The sequence below is a fragment of the Fukomys damarensis genome, unplaced genomic scaffold (genome assembly GCF_012274545.1).
Source record: "Fukomys damarensis isolate Sample0158 unplaced genomic scaffold, DMR_v1.0_HiC HiC_scaffold_32, whole genome shotgun sequence".
Classification (NCBI taxonomy): domain Eukaryota; kingdom Metazoa; phylum Chordata; class Mammalia; order Rodentia; family Bathyergidae; genus Fukomys; species Fukomys damarensis.
Window position 1 is genome coordinate 37,483,161 of NW_022900944.1, and position 9,819 is coordinate 37,492,979.

The window sequence follows — 9,819 nt, forward strand, 5'->3', positions numbered from 1 at the left end:
TTTTTTTTTTTTTTTTACTTTTTGTTTCTTTTTCTTTTCTTTTGAGACAGAAACTTACTATGTAGTTCAGGCTGGCCTTGAACTCACTGCATAGCTCAGGCTGGACTCGAACTCATGGTGATCCTCTTGCTTCAGCCTCCCAAGTGCTGAGGTTTATAGGTATGTGCCACCATGCCCATCTTTTGGGGGACATTTTTGGTCCAATCCTAATACCTCCTCTTTTGTCTTTATTTATTTAATTTTTTGGGGTATGGGGATCAAACTTGGGTCCTTGCACTTGTGAGGCAGCTAATGGAACCACTGAGCTAAATCCCCGTCCCTCCTCCTTTGTCTTTAAATTGGCCCATCATTGTTATCCTTTGTAAGTGAAATTGTAAGTAGAATGCAGGAATAAAGTTTGGTGATTTTGCTACATTGTGAAGGATTTGATTAAGAGTAAGACCTGAATGTTCCCAATGCAGTGACTTCCCCAGTGATTTTGTTTGAGTAACCTCAAGTTCTTCAGGAGCCAAGGAACCTATGTTAACTAATGACTAGACTCTGTTACATGTGACAACGCTCCAGAATAGACATAGCTTTAAATGAGGTCACACTATTTCATACCTCAAAGTCCAAGCTGATGTCAAGCTCTGCCCCACAGTCTTAGGGCCCAGCTTCTCACTTGTTGCTCCAGCATCATTTTGGGAGTTTACCAAGGATTCTGTGGTTCAAGAAGGTAATGAACAGATCCATTGTCTAGGTCAGCAGTTGGCAATTGTGTTTCTGTGTGTGTGTGTGTGTGTGTGTGTGTGTGTGTGTGTTTTACTCAGGACTAAGACAGCGCCCGCGCAGTGAGCGGTGGGATTACCAAGGATTCTGTGGTTCAAGAAGGTAATGAACAGATCCATTGTCTAGGTCAGCAGTTGGCAATTGTGTTTCTGTGTGTGTGTGTGTGTGTGTGTGTGTGTGTGTGTGTTTTACTCAGGACTAAGCCAGGGCCTTCGTACTGAGAGTGCTGGGAATATAGCGTGATATGGCTAACTACAAAGGTCCAGCCAGGCAGTAAATATTTGTTGCTTGCAGACCACATGCTTTTGGTCCCAATTACTGAGCTGTGCCGTGGTTGTGCTTGGGCAGCCGCAGATAGTGTAAGCAAATGCGTGCTCTGGTGGTCCAGTAAAGCTATTTGTAAAATCACGGAATGGGCCAGTTTGGCCCATAGGCCATGGCTGGCTGATTCCTTCCGCAGGCAGTAGAGAGGAAGTGGGAGAGCATACTTTACTCTGTACACTCTCCAGAACTTAGTCATGTGGCCACATTAACCTTTGTGAATGCTGGGAAATGACGCTTTTCTCTCAGCAGCCCCGGGCCCAACTAAAATCTCTAGTCCTTGAGGCAAACCAGCCTTCTGTTTCAGTCCTCTCCACCGCCACCTCTGCCCTTTACAGCCGCGGCGCAGACCCATCATGAGCAACCACACAGCCACACACATTCTGAACTTCGCCCTGCGCTCGGTGCTTGGGGAAGCAGATCAGAAAGGCTCACTGGTCGCTCCCGACCGCCTTCGGTTTGACTTCACTGCCAAGGGAGCCATGTCCACCCAACAGATCAAGAAGGCCGAGGAGATGGCTAACGAGATGATCAAGGCAGCCAAGGTGGGTCCGGCTCTGAGTTCACTCCTTCCACTCCATCACATTCTATCATGGAGGCTCCTGGGCCTGCACTCCCGTAAGTAGTCTGTCCTGCACATTGATTTGCTGAAGCTGTGATTCTCAAACTGCTTTTGTAGTGGGCAGAGGTAGTGTTTGGGAGGGAGCACAGGGAGACAGATCCATGTCCCACTCCTCCTTAGGACAGCCAGAGCTCTTCTAGTTATGCCTGCCTCACACACAGTACATCCACGTGAGTTTGGCTCACGGTTTAACAAAAGAGGTGGAAAATCCCCTCTAGTCACCGAGACTCATATGTTTTGGTGTGCTTTTGTTTTTGTTTTTGTTTTTGTTTTTTTTTGCTCCAGCGCCATCCAGGGCTAGTTGATTCAACAGGTGAGTTGTTATTTGGTGTGCTGTTTTAGAAGGCTGAGGGCAAGCAGCAAATAAACATATGAAAAAAATGTTCAAATCACTGGTCATTTAAGAGGTGCAGATGAAAACAACACTGAGATTCCACCTCACCCCAGAAAGACTGGCTGCTATCATGAAATCAACCAATAACAAATCTGGCGGGGTTGTGGGGAGAAAGGAACCCTTCTTCATTGGTGGTGGGAGTACAGATTGGTGTAACCACTGTGGAAATCAGTATGAAGATACCTCAAAGAACTAGGATGAGAGGTCCCATTTGACCCAGCTATCCCTCTGCTGGGTATCTTCCCAAAAGAATTAAAAGAATCATAGCACAGTGATATATGTGTACCCATATGTATACTGGCACAGTTTGTAATAACTAAAACTTGGAAATATCCCAGTTGCCCATCATTGGAGACTGGATAAAGAAGATGTGTTTTTTCTATAAAATGGAGTACTACTCAGCCATAAAAACTAGTCATTCATAGGAAAATGGATGCATATTGAGGCCATACTCTTAAGTGAAATAAGACACACGTGTAAATACTGAATAGTTTCTCTGGTGTTCAAAACTAAAAGTGTAAATAAGATCCAAATTGTATAACTGATGGGCCAGGGATTTAGCTCAGTGGTTCTGCTGCCTGCTTCACAAGCACAAGGTCCTAAGTTTGATCCCTGCTACCAGAAAAAAAAACCTCAAAACAAGAAAAACAATTGTATAACTGATAATGTGAAATAGGAAGAAAGGGGTAAAAGGTATAGAGGAAGTGGAAAGGGTAGGGGAAAGGGAATAAGTTAAAAAATATGAGAAAAGGAAAAAAATGGAAACAAAGTCTTTGTAAATAGGGAAGGGTGGAGGGGGTGAAGGGAGGGCATGGGTATGGGTTAAAAATGAGAACCAAGACCTGTCATATAAAGGTACAAGATCCCAATGATGAATGTAACTGTATACCTAAAAAGTACCAAGAAGCTCAGTTTTTTTAAAAAAAAGGCTGAGGACATATGCTGGGTAGAGCCACAGTTAGGTCCCAGGAGTCCTGCTGCAGGGTCATACTGTCCCTGCCACTTCTTTCTGTGCCCTTGAGGATTTATGCCTGTCTTTTCTTCCTGTCTTCTTTCTGTGGCAGCCTGTCTACACCCAGGACTGTCCCCTGGCAGCAGCCAAAGCCATCCAGGGCCTGCGAGCTGTGTTTGACGAGACCTATCCTGACCCTGTGCGAGTCGTCTCCATTGGGGTTCCGGTGTCCCAGCTGTTGGACGACCCCTCAGGGCCTGCGGGTTCCCTCACTTCCGTGGAGTTCTGTGGGGGAACGTGAGTACTGTGGGGGGAGCAGGAAGAGGTGGGGTCACCTGCCTTGCTAATTTGGCATCACCCTTTGGCCAGACCAACTCTCACACTCCTCTCTCTCTCTGTCTCTCTTTTTTTGCGGTGTTGGAAATGGAATTGTTCATAATAGGTAAGTGCTCTGCCATCCCAAGCCTCAACTCTCATTTTTCTAAGATTGAAATGAAATCCTCAGAAAGTTACTTGTCAGATACCATTGCCAAGACTCCTAGCATCCCAGTGCTCCAGTCAGACCCCTCAGTTGTCTGGTGGTAACTTTTCTTCAGCTTGATGAAATGGCCTTAGGAGGAGGAGAAAAACATCCTAAGCACACTTGCCACAAAAATTGCTTGCTCTTCTCCCCTGGACTGATCCTAACAGGAAGGCTGGCTTGAATTCAGGATTCATCAAAGCCATGGGGTGCAAATGGAGTTCCTGATGTGGTCCTAGACCTCCATCCACTGGTGCCCATTTCCCTTTGCCAGCTTGACCAGCACCTGAGGAAGTGAGCCTGTCGTCTCAGGGCCCTGAGCAGACCCAGTATTAGACCTGGCTCAACCAGCTTGGGACAGTCACTTGCTTCTGCCAGCTTGGATCCCTCTATGGCTCATAGGATCTTAATTGTTTTTGTTGTTGTTGTTGTTGTTGTTGTTGTTTGAGACAGGGACTCACTATGTAGTTGAGACTGACCTGGAACTCACTATGTAGCCCAGGCTGGTCTCAAACTCAGGGATCCTCCTGCCTCAGCCTCCCGAGTGCTGGGATTACAGGCGTGTGCCACCATACACGGCTTAACTGGCTTCCTTTTTTTTGGGGTGCTGGAGATTAAACCTAGGGAAGAACGCTACTACTGGGTTAAATCCCCAGCCCCTTACGGGTTCTTTTTGGGAGGTCATGGTGGCTTGGAAAGTCCCTTGTTCCAAAAGAAACCTGGTGGGAAGAACATCCGTAAGGCCATGGTCAAGCCTTGTCACGGCCTTCTGCAGCCTCGGGCGGGTAGGGAACAGAGGGTGTGTGGAGGGCAGAATAGGGCCTGGGGGATCGAGTTCCAGGCCTCTGCCCAGCTGAATTGGGCCTTCAAGTGAGTGTCAGGTATTCTGCTCAAATTCCTGTTTGCTGACACTATGCATGTCGTAGTTTTCCCCAGTGCTGGGTATTGGACACAGGCACTCACATTAGCCAAGTGCTTTACCACTAAGAGTTGGAAATGATATTTTTGCATATATGATATCACAATAAATAGAAAATGAAGTTCATTCTTGTTACTTATAAAAGGATTTTTAAAGTAATCCTTTTTCGTTTTTATTTATTTTTTTTATTGAGATGATCTTGCTAAATGACTGAGCTGGCCTCTGACTTGAGCTCATCCTACCTTAGCTTCCCAGAATGCTGGGATTAGAGGCATAGCCGTCACGCCTGGCTAAAATTTTGTGATTTTTGCAGTACTGGGAACTGAACCCAGGGCCTCACACATGCTAGGCAAGTGGTCTGCCACTGAGCTACATTCCCAGCCCTAGTATTTTCACCTAGAGAGCATCGACACAGTACGTCCCCAAGTCAGGAACGAGTTCTATTCCGGGAGAACACTCATAAGTGGGATTCATTCATAAGTCCGACCGAGTGAGTCTTACACACCTTTGACACAGGTATACACTGTGTATTGCTTTGTGCTTCCTAGCAGTCCTCTCCACATCACCATGCTTTTCTTCTTTCTTCCGGACATCCTGGGTCCTGACTGAGCACGGTACAGTAAGCACACAGCAGCACAGCTGTGACAATGTCAGACAGACACATGAGCTACTTCTGTGCATCTGTGAGTGTTTGCAGTGCAAGGCATTAGTACCTATGAAAGTTTGCAACTCACGTGTTTGGTAGCTTACGTTCCATCAGGGAACCAAAAACATCACGTGGAGCCTGCCGGCAGGAATACTGGGTGGATGTTAGAGCACCTCCGTGTTTCTCTCATTTGGTTTTCCCAACAGCTGTGTGAGGGAGAATTGTCCTGTTACACGGGAAAGCTGAGGCTCGGAGCCCAGGTTCTCTGACGCTCTTCCCCTTGCACTGCTCCCCTTTCTCTTGCTTGGCCAATGAGATTCCCTTGGCACAGAGGCTTTTCCCACTCTTCCCTGGGGCAGCTGCCCAGGGTTCCTGGGCTGCCTCTTCACTACTGACTCGTGTTCTGCCCTCCAGGCATCTGCGGAACTCAAGTCATGCAGGAGCTTTTGTGATTGTGACGGAAGAAGCTATTGCCAAGGGTATCCGGAGGATTGTTGCTGTCACAGGTGCTGAAGCCCAGAAGGTGAGAGTGGCTGCTGTGGTTGCTGGAAGAGGCCGGGGCACCCAATCTGCGAACCCATACAGTGCGCAGTTCTATGGTCATTACAGTCAGAATGAAAATGCAGACTGTGCCACCCCCAGATGTCTTCTGGTTACCCTGCCTGACAGAGGAAAGGCAGGACTGCACAAGGTTTCCTGACTGGCATGTTTAATCTTTGAAGTATATGAATTGTGCCTCGTACTGTGGGTGGCTTCCGGTGCCCCGCTGGATCTCTACACAATCTGAGCGGTGTGTGCCTTGTACAAGGTGCATGGCATAGAGGGACAGTTGCTCTGGAGGTACCATGTCCTGAGAGGCAGTCGTTTCATGGGGTGAAAGAGCTCTTGACTCGTCACTCCCTGAGCCCGAGTTAGGGTACAGCCCTTGCTGGCCTAGCATGTGAGGAATCTGCTCCTTTCTGTAGCCACAGCTGCCAGCACTTGCTCCCTAAAGGAAAGAAACTCATAGTGTCTTGGGGTTTGCTGCTGCACAAGCTGTTGTCAGCACTCCCACAGCTTTTTACAGCCAGCGCAGGGAGGTCAAAAGTCCCTGCTCAGCGTTCATAGGTCAGACTCTCTCCTCTCAGGCCCTCAGGAAGGCGGACAGCTTGAAGAAATCTCTCTCCACTGTGGAATCCAAAGTGAAGGCCCAGACCGCACCAAACAAGGACATGCAGAGGGAGATCGCTGACCTTGGTGAGGTAGAGGCTCCCCCACTTCCCACCCCCCACTTGTTCCTTCTGCTTGAGGATGGAGATCCCCTCATTCCTGAAGAACTGTCACTGTAGCCAGTCACGTCCTGTTCTCGGGGGAATGGCTTCTGGGTTGATGTCTGTCATGCTGTTCCCTTGCAAAGGGGACCCCTTAGATCCATGAACACAGCTGGAAAGGACCAGGTCTTACGTGAGAGCTAAGCTTTCCCTATGCAGCTCCTTTCTCTCTAGCCCTGCTTGGGACAGCTGCTGTGATCACTACAAAGCAACTGGGGTGACGGCGAGCAATTACTCTTGTTCTCTCCTTTGCCGGACATTTGGTGGGGAGGATCTTGGTTCAAAGGCACAAGGGAAGCCAGGGATTTCGCTCAGCGGTTCTGCCGCCTGCCTTGCAAGTGCAAGGACCGGAGTTGAATCCCCCATACAAAAAAAGAAAGCATGCAAAGACACAATGGGGAGGTGGGCCGGATCCTCAAGTCCTAGCTTCTTGTGGCCTGGACCCACACGTCTTTCATTCTGGTTCTAGGCCTTGGCCACCGCAGTCATTCCCCAGTGGCAGAAAGACGAGCTGCGGGAGACTCTGAAGTCCCTGAAGAAGGTCATGGATGACCTAGACCGTGCCAGCAAAGCTGACGTCCAGAAGCGAGTGAGTTGGGCACTGCTAAAGCTGCAAGGGAGCTGGGAGGGTCTGCCCTGGGCCTCCGCCTGACCCTCTTCTGGACTCCTTCTTACAGGTGCTAGAGAGGACAAAACGGCTCATTGACAGCAACCCCAACCAGCCCCTGGTCATCCTGGAGATGGAGAGCGGTGCCTCAGCCAAGGCAACTGGGGGCTGGGGTCCAGGCGCTGCCCTGCCTGTCACTGACGTCCCCTTGCCTCCCAGCCTCAGCCCTCTGGTGGCTGGTAGGCGGGCATTGTATCTGTGAGCTCTGTGGTCACCTGCGGGCCCACTGTCTAGGGCTGAGGTTAGGCTGAGCCACGGAGAGATGTGGTGCCTGGAGAAAGGAGCGGCTCCTGTGGTGGAGGCAGGTCCCAGAGCCAGTGTGAGCATGTAGCAGGGTCCTGGCTTGTGTCCTTCTCACTTGGGCTCCCAGGGACAGCGCCTACTCTTGGAACGGGTGCAGCAGTGCTCTGCAGGCTGAGCTCTGTAAATTCTCCCTGTGCTGAGCGGGGCCCCTGCCGTAGGGCTGTGGCCTGATACCAAGTCTCCCCACAGGCCTTGAATGAAGCCCTGAAGCTTTTCAAGACTCATTCCCCTGAGACATCTGCCATGCTCTTCACAGTGGACAATGAGGCTGGCAAGATCACGTGCTTGTGTCAGGTGCCCCAGGTCAGGACTGCCTGCAAGCCCCCATGCCGGTGGGAAGCAAAATCGATAGTTTCTTGGTGTTTGGTTCTTCTTCCCTCTATTTGCTGAGCCTGGTTGATGTATGCAGCCCCCATGAGAAAGAGCAAATCTCCTGTCTAGCTGTTTGTCACTTTCTCTGTCACTCCTTACCCTCAGGCCTTTTCTTTGGTGTATATGTTTAACTGTACTGGCTGATACCTGGTTTTGCCACTTTTCCTGGTCATGGCAGTGGCCACTGGCTACTTCCTGCACCTGCTGTAGGGTCTGTCTCTGCCCAGGGCAAGGGTGGGTGTTGGTGGCTCCCTCCTTCCCCTCTCCCAGTCCCACCTTCTGTCCTGACTCCCACTTCTCCTTTCTGTCTTGCAGAATGCAGCCAACCGGGGCCTAAAAGCCAGTGAGTGGGTGCAGCAGGTGTCAGGCCTGATGGACGGCAAAGGCGGGGGCAAGGATGTGTCTGCCCAGGCCACAGGCAAAAACGTGGGCTGCCTGCAGGAGGCACTGCAGCTGGCGACTTCCTTTGCCCAGCTGCACCTGGGAGATGTGAAGAACTGAGGGGAGGGTTGTTCTCCCTGGGAAGATCTCCCTCTCACCCGGATGCATCAGTCCAGCCTGGAGCTCTCCATATGCCACAAGGGCATATGAATTTGGGGACCTCAAACAGCCCCTTCTGTCCTCTAATCCAGCAGTAACTGGATCCTGCCTGGGAGCTACCCTGTGACTCTGTCCCTTCACATTACTGCTGAGCCCAACACATCGGCACCATCTGTCCAAAACCACTACCCCACGATTCCTGTTTAACATCGCCATGCTCGTGTCTATAGAAAACATCTCTGACCTGAAACTTCTGGGTCTGCAAAAGGAGGCCGTTTTGCCTCAGAATAAAAGGACCATGTGCAATACATGAGGACATTGTTAACCCTGTCCCCTCTCCTCTGGGGTGTCGCCTGACAGGCCACATGGTCTGGGTGGCTGCAGAACACATGCTGTGCTCATCAAGTCCAGCCCCGGACACCCAAGATCTGGCAGTGGCCCCCAGGGTTGCTTTCAGACACCTGTGGAGTTGGAGGCAGACTAGGTGGGGTGAGATGGACAGAGGCATTCATAATTCAGTAGAAATGATTCATTGGGTTACTCGAAGCAAGGAAGCCCCTTAGAGCCCCGAGGGGAACTCCATGTCTTAGATCTGAGGCCCTCCTCTCCTCCTCTTGAAGCTGCTGATGAGAGATCAGGTGGTCTCATAGGTTTTCAGGGTACAGGTATTGCCTCCCCCACTCCGGTGCCTTCCCCCTCCTGTTTCCTTGATGGTCAGGATCAAGACAGGAGTCTAGTCTGTCCAAGTCTAAAGCCAGGGTTTGAAATCTGCAAGAGAAGGAAATTCTGAATATATGGCTGGCCCTGGGAGCCAGGTTCACTCTCAGCCTTGGGAGGAGCACATCTATGCTGGGGTGAGGGGCCCCCTCACTTGGGGCAGGTTCAAGAAGTATGTGCCAGGTAAGGAGAGTTGGGTAGAGGCAGGAAGATGATTACAGACCAGTGTGGTAGCACACACCTGTAATCGTAGCACTTGGGAGGCTGAGGTCGAAGGACTACAGGAAGTTGGAGGCCAAGCCTGGGCTGTACAGTAAGTTCAAGGCCAGCCTGAATTCTCAGGAAAAGAAAAAATCAAAGATGACTTCACATTGCAGCGTCCTGTGCAGGGAAACATTCCATCCATCCGTTCAAGTGTTCATTGCCGCTGGGCCACTGGGAAAGGGCTTTCTTTGACAAGGCGGTCAAGTGTAAGTCACACAAGTACAAAATTGAAATAATTACAGCCTTCACAGGTGAAAGGAAGAAGATCTACGTCCTGTGATGGGCCTAACCTGGGAGGCTAGAGGTTGGCTGGCCCGTCCAAGTCCCACAAGGGCCATCAGCGTCCAGACTGCAGCCCCGGGACTCAGAGGGTTTCGCTGTTCTCCCTCCAGGCCGGCAGGGGGTGGTGTGGGCCCGCCTTCCTGCAGCTATCCCGCCAGCCCTCGCGCAGGCGCGCGTCTTTAAGCGGGCGGAAGAGTTCGCACGAGGTAGGGCAACGGGCGG

At 50.6% G+C, this 9,819-nt stretch overlaps 1 protein-coding gene across 2 annotated transcripts in view; it reads left to right on the plus strand.

Annotated features, from left to right (window-relative positions):
* Aars1 (alanyl-tRNA synthetase 1) overlaps positions 1-8,654 on the plus strand; it is a 26,206-nt gene extending 17,552 nt beyond the window's left edge. For both annotated transcript variants that reach the window (XM_010644418.2, XM_010644419.3), the window contains exons 14-21: positions 1,428-1,634; positions 3,170-3,354; positions 5,557-5,665; positions 6,270-6,383; positions 6,922-7,041; positions 7,130-7,216; positions 7,612-7,725; positions 8,110-8,654. In XM_010644418.2, the coding sequence (XP_010642720.1) occupies positions 1,428-1,634; positions 3,170-3,354; positions 5,557-5,665; positions 6,270-6,383; positions 6,922-7,041; positions 7,130-7,216; positions 7,612-7,725; positions 8,110-8,295 (1,122 nt within the window). In that variant the 3' untranslated portion in view covers positions 8,296-8,654. The remainder of the gene's footprint in view (positions 1-1,427; positions 1,635-3,169; positions 3,355-5,556; positions 5,666-6,269; positions 6,384-6,921; positions 7,042-7,129; positions 7,217-7,611; positions 7,726-8,109) is intronic.
* Positions 8,655-9,819: the final 1,165 nt, after the last annotated feature.